General features: G+C 41.1%; 1 protein-coding gene and 1 long non-coding RNA gene across 13 annotated transcripts in view; one reads left to right on the plus strand and one right to left on the minus strand.

Annotated features, from left to right (window-relative positions):
* Positions 1–20065, minus strand: part of OBSCN (obscurin, cytoskeletal calmodulin and titin-interacting RhoGEF) — a 407958-nt gene that overhangs the window by 75989 nt on the left and 311904 nt on the right. For all 12 annotated transcript variants that reach the window (XM_073629454.1, XM_073629462.1, XM_073629460.1 and 9 more), the window contains 7 exons: positions 18664–18861; positions 16049–16093; positions 12927–13022; positions 11688–11906; positions 9225–9294; positions 6108–6145; positions 4685–4798 (listed from right to left, as the gene is read on the minus strand). In XM_073629454.1, the coding sequence (XP_073485555.1) occupies positions 4685–4798; positions 6108–6145; positions 9225–9294; positions 11688–11906; positions 12927–13022; positions 16049–16093; positions 18664–18861 (780 nt within the window). The remainder of the gene's footprint in view (positions 1–4684; positions 4799–6107; positions 6146–9224; positions 9295–11687; positions 11907–12926; positions 13023–16048; positions 16094–18663; positions 18862–20065) is intronic.
* The window catches only part of LOC141144090 (uncharacterized), a 175209-nt gene that overhangs the window by 36288 nt on the left and 118856 nt on the right, over positions 1–20065 (plus strand). The gene's annotated exons all lie outside the window — the stretch shown is intronic.

A 20065-nucleotide genomic window follows, 5' to 3' on the forward strand; every position in this document is an offset into this window, starting at 1 on the left:
CCGCCAACGCACTCCCCGTCTATGTATCTGTACTAATAACACATAACCGCTACGCGGATACATGGCGTGACGCAAACACGTGCGCAATATTTGGCATTTCTCACATTCTGAGTCAAAGATGAATTTCCTCCTGGATATAAACAGCGCGATGTATATATGAAGAGCAAGAAAATACATTTTTGTTCTGCAGAGAGGTGAATCATCTCACCGTCTGCACACAATACTCTTATTCTATATACACACTGCCCCCACCCCCCCCCCATATACTCTGACTCTTTTTCCTGTACACACTGCCCCCCCCCATATACACTGACTCTTTTTCCTGTACACACTGCCCCCCTGTCATAAATGCCTCTCCCAGCCTATCAGCGGCCTGTATTTATGTATGACTGTACACAGTATGGGGGGGGGGGGGGGCAGGAGGGCACAGTAGAGAGGAGGTCAGGAGTGTACAGTATCAGGCGTAGTTATGTACTGTATAGTGTCAGGTTTCGGTAGTATTGAGCGGTAGAGTTGCAGGATTGGATTGTATAGGGAGGTAAAGTGTCAGGATTGGATGGCATAGGGAGCTATAGTGACAGGATTGGATAGTATAGGGAGGTATAGTGACAGGATTGGATAGTATAGGGAGGTATAGTGACAGGATTGGATAGTATAGGGAGGTATAGTGACATGATTGGATAGTATAGGGAGGTATAGTGACAGGATTGGATAGTATAGGGAGGTATAGTGACAGGATTGGATAGTATAGGGAGGTATAGTGACATGATTGGATAGTATAGGGAGGTATAGTGACATGATTGGATGGCATAGGGAAGTATAGTGACAGGATTAGATAGTATAGGGAGGTATAGTGACAGGATTGGACAGTATAGGGAGGTATAGTGACAGGATTGGATAGTATAGGGCGGTATAGTGACAGGATTGGATAGTATAGGAAGGTATAGTGACGGGATTGGATAGTATAGGGAGGTATAGTGACAAGATTGGATAGTATAGGAAGGTATAGTGACGGGATTGGATAGTATAGGGAGGTATAGTGACAGGATTGGATAGTATAGGGAGGTTTAGTGACATGATTGGATAGTATAGGGAGGTATAGTGACAGGATTGGATAGTATAGGGAGGTATAGTGACATGATTGGATAGTATAGGGAGGTATAGTGACGGGATTGGATAGTATAGGGAGGTATAGTGACATGATTGGATAGTATAGGGAGGTATAGTGACGGGATTGGATAGTATAGGGAGGTTTAGTGACATGATTGGATAGTATAGGGAGGTATAGTGACAGGATTGGATAGTATAGGGAGGTTTAGTGACATGATTGGATAGTATAGGGAGGTATAGTGACAGGATTGGATAGTATAGGGAGGTATAGTGACATGATTGGATAGTATAGGGAGGTATAGTGACGGGATTGGATAGTATAGGGAGGTTTAGTGACATGATTGGATAGTATAGGGAGGTTTAGTGACATGATTGGATAGTATAGGGAGGTATAGTGACAGGATTGGATAGTATAGGGAGGTTTAGTGACATGATTGGATAGTATAGGGAGGTATAGTGACAGGATTGGATAGTATAGGGAGGTATAGTGACATGATTGGATAGTATAGGGAGGTATAGTGACGGGATTGGATAGTATAGGGAGGTTTAGTGACAGGATTGGATAGTATAGGGAGGTATAGTGACGGGATTGGATAGTATAGGGAGGTTTAGTGACATGATTGGATAGTATAGGGAGGTATAGTGACATGATTGGATAGTATAGGGAGGTTTAGTGACATGATTGGATAGTATAGGGAGGTATAGTGACGGGATTGGATAGTATAGGGAGGTTTAGTGACATGATTGGATAGTATAGGGAGGTATAGTGACATGATTGGATAGTATAGGGAGGTTTAGTGACATGATTGGATAGTATAGGGAGGTATAGTGACGGGATTGGATAGTATAGGGAGGTATAGTGACATGATTGGATAGTATAGGGAGGTATAGTGACATGATTGGATAGTATAGGGAGGTATAGTGACATGATTGGTTAGTATAGGGAGGTATAGTGACGGGATTGGATAGTATAGGGAGGTATAGTGACATGATTGGATAGTATAGGGAGGTATAGTGACATGATTAGGTAGGGTGAAATAGTGACGTCTTAGTGTTGTTTGCAGTGACATGTACTCAGTCATTTACTACATTCCTGGATATGGACACTCCCAGGGCCGCTGTTGTCTCTCCTCCTTATCCTGTATGAACAAGTGTTTGGGAGGAGTGGAGGAGGCAGCCACACCCCCGGAACAACTCCTCCCACTTCACAATACACTGCTCAGTCTGAGGAGTACCTTCAGTGATGTTGTGTGAGTTCTTGCTGAATGCAATTGGATTTTAGTAATTTCCCTTTGGGATTAATAAAGTTTTCTGAATCTGAATCTGTATCTCTTGTTACAGCGACTCCTGTATTTCCTATGCTCATCAGCTCCATCTAGTGGTCAAAATGCGGTATTTCACTACTGCTCATAATAAAGGAACATTGCTCTGCAATTTATTTATGAAAAGTGAAAATTTAAAACTAAGACTAATTAGTTTAGTAATTGTAAACCCTTATTTATTTATTTTTGCTTGGCACTAGCTATGGGGGCATCCATAGACACACAGAGCGTGGCTCGGCTCCACCTCGCGCCCCCTCCTCACTGGCTGTGACTGACAGCAGTGGGAGCCATTGGCTCCTATTGCTTTCTCTGAGCCAATGAGTAGGGAAAAAGCAGGGAGAGCCTCTGCTCTGGTGCACATTGCTGGATCGAGATCAAGCTCAGGTGAGTATTACGGAAGGCTGGGAGGGGGAGCTGCACTCAAAAAGTATTTTTTTACTTTAAAGTGGTTGTAAAGGCACAAGGTTTTTTAACCTTCTGCGTACAGCAGCTTCCACCTCCCCCCCCCCCCAATATTTACCTGATCCCCCTCTTGATCCACGGAAGTCCACAGGAGCCTTGCCTCTCCGGGGACTCGCAATCCCGCTGCTGTCAATCACAGCCAGTCAGCCAATCCGGAGATGGAGGGGGCGTGTCGGACCATGGCTCCGTGTGTGAATGGACACACAGAGCAGCGGCTCGGCTCAAGCTGCTTGCTGCGGGGGGCACCCGGCAAGAGGGAGGAGCCAGGAGCGCCGGCGTGGGACCAGAGAAGAGGCGTATCCAGGATACTCTGTGCAAAAACCATTACAAAGAGCAGGTAAGTATAACATGTTTATTATTTTCATGTAAAAAAAATATAAAGCTTTACAATCACTTTAATGCATAAAATGCATTAAGGTAAAAAAAATAATTGCATAGTCACTTAATTCTTTAGCGTATTTTCTCCTACACACAATTTTTTTTTATTATGGGCAGTAGTAAAAATAATGCATCATGGCCACTAGATGGAGATAAGAAGTACAGGAAATACATATATCTTTATAAAATGGAATACATTACAATTCTAGAGAACACTAGATGGAATAAACAAATAGATAAAAAATGTTTTGGCTAATTCCCTCTATCATTCTGTAGAGTTGTTACATTGTTTCTCTTATTACAAGGATGCCCGTATTTCCTATGCACTTCAGCTCCATCTAGTGATCATAATGCAGTATTTCACTACTGCCCATAATAAAGGAACATTAATCCGCAATTTATGCAAGTAAAGTGCATTTTCCAAACTGAGATTAAAGAAGTACTGCCAAACAAGCTTTCTCTGTGGATCACAGGAGTGCAGTTGGTTCTCCACTCCTGTGACCCGTTTTCAGCAGACAGCAGGCTGGAGCTCGCTGTTGGCTGACGTCACAGAGGTGGTCCAGGCTGGGGAAAAATCATGACAATATGGTCTACAGCCATACTACTACTACTACTACTGACAGTCACCAGCTCTCTGTTCAGGGAGCCCTGAGAATCGAACGATCTCAGGTCTTTGACCGATGTTGCATCCACCTACAGCAGGTAAGTATGATTCTTGGGGAAAAAAATGCAGAACTTCTCTTTTAACTCTAGATTTTTTTCCCTTTTTTATTTTAGAGCTCCTGTATTTAGCTGAAGCATTTTTTATGCCTTTAGATATACTTTTTTTTTTTTTTTCCATTCTGTTGTAAGGTAAACTACATATAGGCATTTGAAATGTATTTATTTCCAACCAACAGATGGCGTTCAAGGCACCTGTTCACCTGTCTTTTCTTAGCTGCTCTGGTGAGAAAAAAATCTGTTTACTGAGCTCAATAACTCAAGCTACATTATTCATACATAAGTGAGTGAGTCAAAGAAGTGATTCCCCCCCCCATCCTTCTTCCTCCTTGCCTGCTATGAAGACGTTTCTATTGGAGAGAGAGAGAGAGCCTGAAAATAAACAGATTATTCTGCACTTTCTTTACAAAAATCATTATATTCTGTTGAGCATGTAAAAAAAACAAAAAAACACACAGATCGAACCACACACTTTGTTTTTCTTTATATTCTCATTTCTGAGCACATACACTTGGAATTAGAAAGACAGGAGAGGAAGCATGCTTCCATATATTGCAATAGACTTTAAAGCTCCACCACAGAAGCTGTCTGCCATGCTATCGCCATATCTGTACATTCCTGTCCATCCGTGTATTCCAAGGAAGGCCAAAAACACAGGAGGAACCGCCCACCATGATGTAAAGTAGACAAACCTTGGCTGATCTTGGCAGAAACCATTTCTGTGATTTGTGTGGTCAGCTTCTGGAAAAACTCCTCCGTTCCAACGTCTGTTAGGGAAATTTGTTGCTTCGGTGGCTTGGCTTCACCTTTGGAATCAAGACAATGAGGGATTACCCAGAATCCTCTTTCTTTTTTCATTTTGGTTCTAGCCAGGGCCGGCCCTACCATGGGTCCCGCTAGGTCCTTTGGACCCAGGCGGCACTTTGAGAGCGGCGGCAAATTGACTCCTGATCCCTGCATTCTGAGTGCAACACACTCCTGATCCCTACATTCTGAGTGCAACACACTCCTGATTCCTGCGTTCTGAGTGCAAAGCACTCCTGATTCCTACATTCTGAGTGCAACACATTTCTGATCCCTGCATTCTGAGTGCAATACACTCCTGTCCTGAACCCTGCATTCTGAGTGCAACGCACTCCTGATCCCTACATTCTGAGTGCAACACACTCCTGATCCTTGGATTCTGAGTGCAAAGCACTCCTGATTCCTACATTCTGAGTGCAACACATTTCTGATCCCTGCATTCTGAGTGCAATACACTCCTGTCCTGATCCCTACATTGTGAGTGCAATGCACACCTGATCCCTACATTCTGAGTGCAACGCACTCCTGATCCCTGCATTCTGAGCGCAACACACTCCTGAACCCTGCATTGTGAGCGCAGTGTTTAAAATAAAACATTTTAAAGCAAGGTCCATAAAGACATGGAGGAGCGAGTTTGGGGTGGAGGATCTTGACTGCCCTGCACAGAGTCCTGACCTCAGCCCGATAAAACACCTTTGTGATGAATCAGAGCAGAGACTGTGAGCCAGGCCTTCTCATCCAACATCAGTGCCTGACCTCATAAATGCTCTTCTGGAAGAATGGTCAAACATTCCCATAGACACACTCCTAAACCTTGTGGACGGCCTTCCCAGAAGAGTTAAAGCTGTTATAGCTGCAAAGGGCGGAGCCAACTCAATATTGAACCCTACGGGCTAAGACCGGGATGTCATTAAAGTTCATGGGCGTGTAAAGGCAGGTGTCCCAATACTTTTGGCAATATAGTGTATTTGATACAGCGATCAGGGGGTTACACAGGACACCATTCAGGAAGCGCCCTCCCACTGAACATGTGAGGAGTTCTCTGGATTTTGGCTGCAGGAGGCTACAGACAACCAGTACAAGGTACACCCAGTATTACTGAGCAGCAATGTCAGTGTACTGATTTGTATTCCCACGTTGCTTGAAATTAATTTAAATGATGTAAACAAACATGTCCGCCGTATTATGTGACTCATGGAGACTATGCGGCTTGTGGAAAATTATCTGTTTATCTCGGAGGAAGCTTCGCTCGTTATAATGACTAAAATTACCATGAATAATTCTGGTGATTTACTAATTTTATTTACATACCGTCTGCTTCTGAGGGCTGCACTGTGATTCCGATTACTCTGTGGAAACAAAAAGGAAGAGATGAGAGGCGAGCGCACAATTCTCCCCATCACAACAACCAACTTCTCCGATCTGTCCTGGAAAATTGAAGGTGATGTTTGCAGCAAAGGTGACTTTTTTATTCTATTTTTTAGCTATCATTTTTTTTTTTTTTTTTTGACCACTTGTCTACCGGGGCAATTTAAAAAAAACTCTTTTGCACACGTTATGATCAGCATTTTTTGTGAGAAATTACTGAAACCCCCCAAAAGGTATACAGTGCCTTGAAAAAGTATTCATACCCCTTATAAATTTTCCACACTTTGTCATGTTACAACCAAAAACGTAAATGTATTTTATTGGGATTTTATGTGATAGACCAACACAAAGTGACACATAATTGTGAAGTGGAAGGAAAATGATAAATGGTTTTCAAAATTTTTTACAAATAAATATGTGAAAAGTGTGGCGTGTATTTGTATTCAGCCCCCCTTTACTCTGATACCCCTAACTAAAATCTAGTGGAACCAATTGCCTTCAGAAGTCACCTAATTAGGAAATAGAGTCCACCAGTGTGTAATTTAATCTCAGTATAAATACAGCTGTTCTGTGAAGCCCTCAGAGGTTTGTTAGAGAACCTTAGTGAAAAAACAGCAAACCTGAAGGCCAAGGAACACACCAGACAGGTCAGGGATAAAGTTGTGGAGAAGTGTAAAGCAGGGCTAGGTTATAAAAAAAATTTCCCAAGCTTTGAACATTTCACGGAGCTCTGTTCAATCCATCATCTGAAATTGGAAAGAGTATGGCACAAATGCAATCCTACCAAGACATGGCCGTCCACCTAAACTGACCAGCCGGGCAAGGAGAGCATTCATCAGAGAAGCAGCCAAGAGGCCCATGGTAACTCTGGAGGAGCTGCAGAGATCCACAGCTCAGGTGGGAGAATCTGTCCACAGGACAACTATTAGTCGTGCTCTCCACAAATCTGACCTTTATGGAAGAGTGACAAGAAGAAAGACATTGGTGAAACAAAGTCATAAGAAGTCCCGTTTGTAGTTTGTGAGAAGCCATGTGGAGGACACAGCAAACATGTGGAAGAAGGTGCTCGGGTCAGATGAGACCAAAATTCAACTTTTTGGCCTAAAAGCAAAACGCTATGTGTGTCGGAAAACGAACACTGCACATCACCCTGAATACACCATCCCCACTGTAAAACATGGTGCTGGCAGCATGTTGTGGGGATGCTTTTTTTCAGCAGGGACAGGGAAGCTGGTCAGAGGTGATGGGAAGATGGATGGAGCCAAATACAGGGTAATCTTAGAAGAAAACGAGCGGAATGTACGACAGAAAAAGTCCGACTGAGCTTTTCATCATCTATTCCGATCGTGTGTATGCCTCATCGGACTTTTTTTTTTCGAAAATTCTGACGGACACGAAAGAACCAATTCCTATTGGGAAAACCGCTCGTCTGTATGCTATTCTGACGGACCAAAAATGACGCATGCTGTGAAGAAAGTACGAGACGGAAGCTATTGGCTACCGGCTATTGAACTTCCTTTTTCTAGTCCCGTTGTACGTGTTGTATGTCACCGCGTTCTGGAAGGTCAGGCTTTGGTGTGACCGTGTGTATGCAAGACAGCTTGAGCGGAATTCCATTGGAGCTCAGTCGGAGAAACCTTCGGAGTTTATTCCGACGGCAAGACCGGTCGTGTGTACGTGGCATTAGAGTCTGTAAAAGACTTGAGACTGGGGCGGAGGTTCACCTTCCAGCAGGACAACGACCCGAAACATCCAGCCAGAGCTACAATGGAATGGTTTAGATCAAAGCATATTCATGTGTTAGAATGCTCTAGTCACAGTCCAGACCTAAATCACATTGAGAATCTGTGGCAAGACTTGAAAATTGCTGTTCACAGACGCTCTCCATCCAATCTCACAGAGCTTGAGATGTTTTGCAAAGAAGAATGGGCAAAAATGTCAAATTTGTGCAGAGTAGACATGTGCACTGCTGAAAAAATTTGTTTGTTTTCGTTTTATTCGTTTTTTGTTTTTTTTCGTAAATTTGAAAATTCATAAATAAGAGAATTCGGAATTCGGAAATTCGAAAATTCAGAATTCGAAAATTAGAAAGTCCGAAAATAAGAAAGGAAATCCGAAAATTCAAAATAATAACTAATTAACTACTAACTAAATAACTAACTATTAAATTATAGATATTGGAATCTCCTTTCAAATTTGTCTGTCAGTGAACGTAATGAATACGAATTTATCCGAAGTTACGAATTATCCGAAATAACGAATGCCGCATCTAAACAAATTATTAATAATAAATAATAATAATAATAATAAAAAGTAATTTGTTACGTTCCATTCATTTAGATGCGGCATTTGCTATTTCGGATAATTTGTAACTTCAGATAAATTCGGATTCGTTACGTTCACTAACAGCCAAATTTGAAAGGAGATTCCAATATCTATAATTTAATAGTTTAGTAATAGTTAAGTTATTATTTCAGATTTTTGGGTTTTTGACTTTTTTGATTTTTGTTCTTATTTTCGGATTTTCGCTCTTTTGAATTTTCGGATTTTCATTCCTTTTTTTCGGATTTTCTCATTGCAAATTATCGAATCTCCAAATCTTCCGAATATTCAAATTTCTGAATATTCGGAAACATTTGTTAAACGGGTTTTCATTCATTTGGATATTTTCAAATTAACGAAGTTGTCGAAATTTGTTAAAAAACTAATTCGGAACAAAACGAATTGCACATGTCTAGTGCAGAGGGCAGGATGAGGATGTCAGCTATGACATCGTCTTTATACACCAAGTCAGGAATGACCGCTCCCCCCCCCATATTCTATATTCATATTATGATATAAACTTACCCGCCTTCCTTCTCCTTCCCTTCTGATACCTGTCCCCCTCCCCCCCCCAAAAAAATCGAATGAATATCCAAATTCCTTTTATTTTGCTGCTGTGATCTCACTTCCTGTTAGAGGGTGGCTACGATTGTTTTCCATGGTCCTATTATCTTTGTGTACTGCGTATTGCCACATTTCCACTGAAAACAAAGTCCTGGGTCTTATTCCCTTACTCACCCGGGTACGGCGCTCTTCAATACATCCTTCACGATTTTATCCGCTTTCTCCAGAAGCTGTGCTTCTTTCTCTATAAAAATGAGACGTAATTTAATATTACAAATTAAAAACTCTAATAGAAGGAGTCACAGTCCATGTGTTTCTTTGGGTAAAACGTTCATATATAAAACTGCAGACAATTTTTTCTTTTCTTTTTTTTTTTGTTATGGATAGAGAGGGAAAGAGTTAAAATTTCTTTCAGATTTTAATTTCTGGAAGAAAAAAAAAAAGAGTGCCAAATGAGGACTTAACAGAGTGTCAGATATTTTATGGATCTACTTTATTGTAGGAAAATAGAAACGTGTTTCAGGGTGTCACTGCTCCTTCATCAGGACTGGTCACAAAACATTATAAAGCACAATAAGAATAGAACCTAAAACATTCGATGTAACAGTAGATGCAAATAAAAAAAAACAAAAACGTTAAAAATTTAATTTGCATCTATCATCGGATACTTTTCTTGCTGTGTCTTATTATGTTTTGTGATTTACCTTAGCCCTGAAGAAAGGGGCGGGGGGGGAGGGGGGTTCTGATTCCCAAACATGTTGGCATTTTCCATAAATAAAACAGATCTATGACATCTAAAACTTCAACTTTTTTGTGCTGCTCTGCCTTTCTTTCATCTAAGAACAGGGTTTTTTTTCAGCAGGAACGTGGGGGAACTCAGTTCCGGCACCTCCAGCGCTGAATGTATGTAATAGCAAGGGGTATGGGGTGTGCTGGAGAGCTATTGTCACTGGTGGGGATCTGTTTTTGTGTGAGGGTTTATTGTTGCTGGTGGGAAATCCATTGTTGTCGGGGGGTCTTATGTTGCTGGTAGCAATCTACAATTGAGGGAGAGGTCTATTAGTGCTGTATGCTGGAAAGTCTATTGAGGCTGGCTGCTGGGAGATCTGTTGTTGTTGCAGGGGGGGTCTAATGTTGATGGGGTGGATCTTTTGTTACTGGGGGTGGGGTTTATTCTTGCTGGGGGGCCTATTGCTGCTGGGGTGGGGTCCATTGTTGCTGGGGGAGTCTATTGTTGTGTGAGGGATCTATTGTTGCTGGGGTGGGGTCTATTGATGCTGGGGGATCTATTGTTGCTGGCTCCAGGGCATCTATTTTAGTGCTTTTTTTTTTTTGTTTTTAGACAAGAACGAATTCCATACAAACTAATTAGAAACACAAAATGATACTTGGGGCAGTACTGGGAGGTGGGTAGGGGGTGGAACCAGGGGACGGTGCTCAGAGGAGGGCACGGAGACAAGGGGGACTCAGAAAAAAAGCCCTGTTTAAGAGTAAACCTATAGTTACGAAACCACCATCCTAGTACCTGTGGACCGAGAGCAGCCTTCTGCAACTGTTTTAATAGCAATTTTTAATACTAAGGGATGAATGTATAAAACATTTGGATAGTTGTTCACTCATCTAAACTGCATATTAGTTAGTTTTATGCGAATGGGACAAAATCAAACGTTCTCAGGCTAAATTCTCTGCAGATCGAATGTGTAAATGAGGAAAATAGAACATTATGGTCACTAGAAGGAGCATACCTATTTCCTATGATAGTTATTGCTATCTAGTGGCCATAGTGCATTATTTTCCCCATTTATTTATTACAGGTACTTATATAGCGCCATTAATTTATGTAGTGCATTACATATACCTGTATAATGCACATTCACATCAGTCCCTGCCCTCAAGGAGCTTACAATCTAAGGTCCCAAACTCACATTCATACGCATACTAGGGCCAATTTAGAGAAGATCCAATTAACCTACCAGCATGTCTTTGGAGTGTGGGAGGAAAGTGGACTACCCAGAGGAAAACCCACGCAGGCACAAGGAGAACATGCAAACTCCAGGCAGGTAGTGCCATGGTTGGGATTCGAACAGACAACCCTGTACTGCCCACATTTACCTATTCGATCTGCAGAGCATATAGTCTGAGAACATTTGATTTTGCCATATCCACAAAGAATTTTTTTTTTTACATATAAATACACCCCTATGCATACTAAAAACTGTACAGATCAGAGATCCTGATGAAGCACCATCTACTACATACCTCTAGATTTTTTTTCCCATGGGCAAGGCCAGGACAAGGGATGGGTAGGAGTGCCAGCTGCCCCAGGAGCAGTGAAGCAAAGGGGCAAAGAATGGACCCAGGGTGGTAGAGCATATATTAACAGTGGAGGGAGGGGGGCGCAATTCTGGATCCTTGCCCTGGACACTGGACGACCCTGTCTTGGTACTGCCCATAGGGTAGATTTTCGCTCACTTCCTGTCCTTGTGATGGTTATACTGGAAATTGGAGTTGCAGTTGACACAGACAGTATAAAAACTATTGTCAGAAGTTTGTGTCCCCATTGGACATATGTATTTCCTACCACTTCCTGTAATGCAAAAGATGCTAGACGTGTGTATGCTGGACTTTGAAGCTTACCGTCTAAGACTTCAACAGATGCAGAGCAGATGGACTGGCCGACTTTATTTGTGGCGATACAAGTGTACGTCCCGGAGAACTCGGTGCCGACGTCCAGCAGGATGAGACTGTGGTGCCTGTTGGAGCTGGCCACCTTGTAGCCTGGAGTGTCCGGCTTGATCCAGAGAACGTCTTCCGGAGACTCCTCCTTCAACCAGGTAATGGTTGGGGACGGGATTCCTGACATGGCCGAACAATACAGAAATTAGTACACTGGCACAAAGTCCTACAAGTGTGAACATTTGCAACATCCCTCACTTCCTTAAATTGGACCTGTCATTAGATATGGTACATTTAACACAAATATAATATCATATAATATTATAAATATATATTAATAAATATATCCAACTGGATGAGGATACCATATCATTAACTGAGCAAGAATACCATGTTCCCAACTGGATGAGGATACCATATCATTAACCCGGATGAGGATACCATATCATTAACTGCATGAGAATACCATGTCCCCAACTGGATGAGTATACCATGTCCCCAACTGGATGAGGATATTATGTCCCCAACAGGATGAGGATATTATGTCCCCAACTGGATAAGTATGCCATGTCCCCAACTGGATGAGGATACCGTATTCACAACTGGATGAGGATACCATGTCCCCAACTGAATGAGGATACCATATCACCAACTGGATGAGGATACCATGTCACCAACTGGATGAGCATACCATATCACCAACTGGATAAGGATTCCATGTCCCCAACTGGATGAAGATACCATGTCACCAACCAGATGAGGATACCATATCATTAACTGGATGAGAATACCATATCACCAACTGGATGAGGATACCATGTCCCCAACTGGATGAAAATACCATGCCCCCCAACTGGATGAGGATACCATGTCCCCAACTGGATGAGTATACCATATTACCAACTGGATGAAAATACTATATCACCAAACTGGATGAGTATACCATATTACCAACTGGATGAAAATACTATATCACCAAACTGGATGAGGATACCATATTACCAGATAGATGAGGATACCATATCACCAACTGGATGAGGATACCATATCACCAGATAGATGAGGATACCATATCATTAACTTGATGAGGATACCATATTACCAACTGGCTGGATCTGGTGACCTCCATATCTGTGGTTACATTTAGGCATTTACTAAGAATCCTTTTTAAAATATTGTAAAAAGTTCCCTGTATTTTACCTTCAATCTTCACAGAGAGTGTGATACTGGATCCTTTCATCACTTTTTTGTTGGTGAATCTCTCCAGGAACATGGGGGGAATCGGCTTTTCTGAAGCTGCAAAAAAACAATAATTTAAAGCGTACAAGTCGGCCAGACGTTGACATCTGAAGGCAGATATTTTGCAGGCTTTTTAACCAGTTACCTTTGGGCTAGGTTCACACAATACAGGTGCAATGGTGCACATGCGTTCCTGTGCGTTACGTGTGGATCAGCCGATTTATTTTAATGGGCTGCCACACGCACGAGAAACACGCAAAAGAAACCCCTGACCCTTCTTTAAAATCGGGCCACACCGAACTGATTTGGGATGCGACACCATGTGGTTTGGCGTGCGTGTTAGCAGATGTGTGGGGTTGCCAACAACAATAAATGTTACCTCCATGCATCTGCTAAAGGGCAACACATTTCTGTGCATTTTCTGAGAAAATGCTTGATTTAGTGTTCCCAACACGCAGCAGGTATGCACCTAACCTCATACTTCTTTTAAGGGTCATTTTTACCTTTCCACTATGGCTTTATTTTGTAAAATTTAAGATAAGAAAGTAATAGATACTTTTTTTTGTTGCCAATATTGAAATCTATCAATAAAGATAAAAATAAAAAGTTTTTTTCTTTTCTATTTTGTCCAGTGTTAGTATTACGAAAAAGTAGTTTTACTGTCAATAAAAAAATATACATTTAATTCTATAATTTGTCCTGTCTAAAAATACAGCATTTAAAGGTTATTTGCAAATAAAAGGAAACAGGCATTTTTTTTTTACTTTTTATGTGACACTGAAAAAAAATATGAAGCAAAAAAAAAAAGATCGGTAAAAATAAATAAACAGCATAAAAACAAAATGGGGGAGAAAAGGAAGAAGGGGTTAATTAGGGCTGATTATGATTAACTAAGGCTTATTAAGGGGTTAAATAGGAATACATTTTATTTGAAACAATTCTTTTTTTTTTTCTACTCGTAATGTTTCTTTAATATCACATGCAGATCAAAGGTCACACTTTTGATTTACATAATAATAAACTACTAAATACACAGAAACAGATGACAGATAAGACTATCCTCTAAACAACAATACTGGGATGATGCCTGTAGCTGGGGGTATCATCCAGGTATAATCACTCAAGCTGAAGTGGTTAAAGGAGCTTTTGTCAAACACTGGACCCAAGCTTTGTAAATAAGAATAAACAATGGATTCACCTTTTGACATATTTGACCCATGACATGTATGACACTTCAATGCCATCCAGGTTTTGGAGTAAGACCCCTTTCACACTGGGGCGCTTTGCAGGCACTAAGCTCCCTGAAAGAGCCGCTGCTGAAAGAGGGCTTTCACACTGGAGCAGTGCGCTGGCAGGACAGTAAAAAAAGTCCTGCTAGCAGCATCTTTGGAGCGGTGTATACACCGCTCCTTCACCGCTCCTGCCCATTGAAATCAATGGGGCAGCGCGGCTATAACGCCGGCATAGCGCTGCTGCAGCAGCGCTTTGCGGTGGTTTTATCCCTTTCTTGGCCGCTAGCAGGGGGGTAAAACTGCCCCCGCTAGCGGCCGAACACCGCCGCTAAAACGACAGTAAAGTGGCGCTAAAAATAGTGCAGTTTTACCGCCGACACCGCCCCAGTGTGAAAGAGGCCTTAGGAAATGTTTACCTTCAAGACAAGTAGAAGGGGTTATGCCTAATGTCTAATAAACTTCCTAAATAAAATGGCAACATCACGAACGGAAGTGGGACTTCACCCTGGGGGCAGCACTATATCTACATTACAAGAAAACCAGATCAACATACAGCTTTCCTTTGAACACGTAATATCAGAAGTCCAGTTCTAGGAGGAAATTGTGGACCAGCTATAACAGAAGCTAGGTGATTTTTTATTACTTCATACTAACTATTGGCATTGTTAATTTGCTAGGAAAGGCTAGTTAGTGTGTGTGTGTGTGTGTGTGTTTGTGACACTCTGTATTGTTTTCCTACAACTGTAAGTAGTATGCACAGTATAGGGAACATTCTTGTTTAGTAAAGGTGCACTAATATACTACAAGGTTTTCCTTTTCCTTGTTTTCCCACACTGAAGCCAATGGGTAAATATGACAGGCAGACCAATAGATTTCTGAGAATAAGGCCAGCAATGGCGCCTCCAATATTTCTCTCAGCACAGGTTTCCTTTAACTAATACTCAGCCTAGTGAGCCTAGTGAGAAATGAGCAATGTCACCGAGGTAAGAGGCACCCCATGCCTCAGTGATGCGGCCAGCTAAGATGTTAGCTCAGAAAACAGCTATCCCTGTATACGTCAAGAATGTCATGATAAACCAAGCTGGCTGACCTGTGGCACCTTCTGTGGATTTCTCTTTGTGCAGTTAATGTTGGAAGTCCTGTTCTAGGCGGAAATTGTGGACCAGCTATAACAGTAGCTAAGTGATTTTTAGTGTACCCTTACTGCATACAATGCATTGGCCTTGTTCATTTGCTAGGAAAGGCTAGTTAGTGTGTGTGTGTGTTTGTGACACTTATATTGTTTTCCAACAATTGTAAGTAGTATGTATATGCAGCACTTTGTTTAGTAAAAGTACACTAATATACTTCAGGGATTTCCTTTTCCTCACTTTACTGCCATGTAGCGAAAAATATACAAGCAAAACAGTCAGCGACTAAGAAAGAAACTGAAGCCACTGGGTAATTATGGCAGGCAGGCCAATGGATTTCTCGGAATAAGGTCAGCAGTGGCACCTCATTGTGAAGTTAATGTCGGAAGGCCTCTTCTAGGGGGAAATTGTGGACCAGCTATAACAGTAGCTAAGTGATTTTTAGTGTACCCTTACTGCATACTATCTAATGGCATTGTTCATTTGCTAGGAAAGGCTAGTTAGTGTGGGTATATGTGCGTATGCATGTATGTGACACTCTGTATGTCCTGTATTGTTTTCCTACAACTGTAAATAGTTTTTATATGGAACATTCTTGTTTTGTAAAAGCACACCATCAACAACACAGTTTTACTTTTCACTGCTTTACCGCATTAAGATATTAGGTCATAAAACATCTCTGTATTCATCACGAATTTAATGATAAACCAAGATGGCTGACCTGCGGCACCTTCTGTGGATTTCTCCTTGTGAAGTTCCCCGGGCCCTGAAATAAAGAGATGATGAAACACTGAGCATTAGATAACGTAGGCAATCCACCAGAATTTATTGGGTCAGATTCTAGAAAAGTGAGCAGGCTGTATATAACATAACAGACGTTGTTTTATCCCGGCCTCTCCGCTGGGAAGAGGAAGGTCTTTCATGTGTTGGCCTTTAGTAATTCTTTATGCGGAGAGTGAGCAGTAAAAAACATTACTGAATAATACATGGCCGGAACAGTCAGCAACGACGATGGAGAGAGACAATTAAATCACTTTCTGTTCTCTGAAGGACAGTCTTCAACGTATATATAGATTATTATTCTCAGAGGACACAAAGGTCGGCTCCAGGGAACACAAGATTTTACAGAAGATTTTCTCTATGATTTTACTTAAACCAGTATATAATGTGTTACACAATCAATGTGAATTCCGACTGATGTTAGGACTGTAAAGAGGGAAATCTGGGAATTTACCCAACTGGGATATAAACACCAATAAAAACTTGATGGAGGTTTTGATTCTTCCCCAAGCTACTAATAAGGGCTTTCATTGCTGCCCTAAAAGAGAGGTTTCTTGCTTTCCTATTGGAAGATATCTATGCTCTTCCTTTTTTGTCCATCACTTTCTGTCCCTGACTACAAAGGTTTATTTAGAGCAGCCTTTCTCTACCTTTTTACCCCAGAGGAACCCTTAAAATCATTTTCAGGTCTTGGGGAACCCAAACCAACACTATTAGGGGTCAGTCAGAGGCATAACTAGCACCCCCAGGCCCCCCTGGTGCAAGAAACCATCAAGGGCCCCCCTGTCACCCCAGCCAGGGCCCTGTTCTCCAAGCCTGGGGCCCTTCTCACCGATCCCAGTGGTGGAATGCCAGGGCCTGGTTGCAAGTGAAACCTTTGCGACCCTGGTAGTTCCACCACTGGTGCCAGTAGTTTTTTTTTTATTTTTGTTATTTTATTTTTTTATTACTTTTTACCATTTATTTTTTTATTATTTGTTACCATTCTATTTAGACCCTTGATATTTCACCAAAGCCCCCAAATGGGGCTCCTAAAAAATTGTAAAAAATAATAAAAACTGTAAATTGCAATATATATATTTTTTTTTTTTTGCAATTTATATTTTTTATTATTTTTTACAATTTTTTTAGGAGCCCCGTTTGGGGGCTTTGGTGAAATATCATGGGTCTAAATAGAATGGTAACAAATAATAAAAAAATAAATGGTAAAAAGTAATAAAAAAATAAAATAACAAAAATAAAAAAAAACTACCCTCCATCTCCATCTCTGCAGCCTCAGCTGCACAGAATGAATGAACAGGAATAGCTGTGTACAGAGCTTTCCGTTCATTCACAAACTGAAGCATAGTAAACTCAAACTAATCCCCTGTATGTCTCTCTCTACAGCAGCTGAAAGCTGGCTTCTTCTCTTCTCCCTCCCATTGGCTTTCATCTGCTGCAGAGAACCATACAGGGGATCAGTTCCAGTTATTGCCCCCCTGCTACACTGACCACCTTCCCTGTGCACCATATGTTTCCCCCTGCTGCCCAGGCCCCACTGTGTGCCCCCCTACCCCCACCCCGTAGTGCTGCTGGCTTCCCTCCCCTCCTTCCTGCCAGCAGCTGCAAGCACACAATAGGATCTTTCAAAATGGAGTGTGGGGTAAGTCTGGTAAATGTCATATTTATCAGTCACTTCCTTTCCTGAATGAACACAATGAGTGATAGATGCTGATCACTCACTGTGTTCATTCATAAGCATTGGCTGTATGGGGACCCATGTCAGGCTGTCTGTATGGGGCCCCGTGGTTTTCTAACAGCAGCCCTGGACTCCATCCTTTGATGTTAATAGATCAAGGACTGATTCCCAGTGTGCATGACACCTAAAGAAGTCAAGAATCATAATGAGTTTAGTTAGTGGGAAGAAAGCAATACCCAAGGATCGGGAATCCTGCATGAAATGTGCATGATGAAAAAATTAGCTTCATTTCGTTGTGATTTGTTAATCTAGTTATTTAGTTTAGTTAAATTTGGTTGATTCATTGAATTTGTATTCGGAATTTGTTTTATGTCTTTTTCGAATTTACTGATTTTTTTGATTCGAAACGTTCGAATTGATAAATCTTGAATCGGCCGAATCGAAGACTTTAGATGGTTTTTTTTTTGGATTCGAATGTGGCAAAGTGAACACAAAAAAAGATCTTCATCAAATGAATACAATGATTCTTTAAATCACCTTTTGCTTAACTAAAACAGCTTTATTTCATAATGGAGCTGTAATATCACACACAATCTTTGATTTCAGAAACATGTTTACAGTTCGAATTCGACCTTGAATTCGATGTAAAATTAGATTTGAATTTCAATTCGAACCTTCGGAAATTCGGACGAATTTTGTTTCGTTATCCGAAGCATTCGGTAAACTTCATTTATACTGTAATTCGGGTGTTCGGATATGTCCGAATCCCCCGCATAATGAAAAAGTTCTCCGAATATTTATTCAGAACGAAACGGACCGCACATATCTAATCGGGAAATGTGGCAAAGACTGGCGATGCACATCTGTGAGATACATACCTTTGACTGTCAGTCTGGCGGACGAGTACGCAGAACCAGAGGAATTACTGATGTATGTAGAATATTCTCCGGCATCTTCTTTGGTCACGTTGAGGATCTCCAGTGAGCGCACCTTCCTCTTATTGGTCATTAGTAGTCGGTCGGAGGCGTGGATAGGCTGTCCGTCCTTAAACCAGTGCACACGAGGGCGCGGGATTCCTGAAATACGCACGTATGTGACATTTATCAATGGAAAACAACCAAGAGCAGAAATAATCTTTTATGTTACTTAAATTTTATGTACTTATCATTAATACTTATATTTTATGTACTTATCATCAATACTTATATTTTATGTACTTATCATCAATACTTACCCTGTTTCCCCGAAAATAAGACCTAGCGTGATTGTCGGTGATGGCTGCAATAAAAGCCCTACCCCCCAAATAAGCCCTACCCTGTTTCCCCGAAAATAAGCCCTACAAGGACTTTAACTAGGGCTTATTTGGGGGGTAGGGCTTATATTGCAGCCATCACCGACAATCACGCTAGGTCTTATTTTCGGGGAAATCTTATTATACTTATCTTCAATACTTTTATTTTATGTACTTATCTGCAATACAAAGGAAGAGTCCATTACACACATGACACGTATAGCTTGTATCAGTGTGGGAACACGTGTTTTCCCGCACCTCATAAAAACATTCAACCTTTTGCAGAAGTGCGGGTGACAATGCAGGGCACTTCAATACCGGGTACTTCCCCCCCTTCCTGCCCAGGACAGGTTTCAGCTTTCAGCGCTGTCGCACTTTGAATGACAATTGCGCGGTCATGCTACACTGTACCCAAACTATCTATGCACAAATGTTTTTCCTTTCATTTGTATTTTAATCTGAATGGGTTGTTTTTTTATTTTTTCTTTGGGACCGTTTATCGTCACTTTAACTGCAACAGAAAATCAGCATCCCTTCATAAATCTCAAAATTGGTTGGACAAAAATAGACATGTGCACTGACAAAAAATTTGTTCATTTTTGTTTCATTAGTTTTTTTTGCTTTTTTTGGAAATTTGAAAATTTGGAGATTCAAAAATTCTGAATTCGGGAAATCTGAAAATTTGGATTTTCAAATTTCCGAATTTTTGAATTCCCAACTTTCCGAATTTTCAAATTTCCGAATCTTCCTATTTCCGAATTTCAAATGTCCGAATTTTCAGATTTCCGAATCTTCCTATTTCCGAATTTCGAATGTTCGAATTTCTGAATTTTCGAATTCCAAATTTCCGGATTTTCAAATTCCGAATTTTTGAATTCCCAGTTTCCAAAATTTTCTGATTTTTGTAATTCAAAAATTCAGGAATTTTCCAATTTCTGCAATTTCCAATTTCTGAGTTTCCGAATTTTAAATTTCTGAAATTTTCCAAT

This window comes from Aquarana catesbeiana, linkage group LG05 (genome assembly GCF_042186555.1).
Source record: "Aquarana catesbeiana isolate 2022-GZ linkage group LG05, ASM4218655v1, whole genome shotgun sequence".
Taxonomy (NCBI): domain Eukaryota; kingdom Metazoa; phylum Chordata; class Amphibia; order Anura; family Ranidae; genus Aquarana; species Aquarana catesbeiana.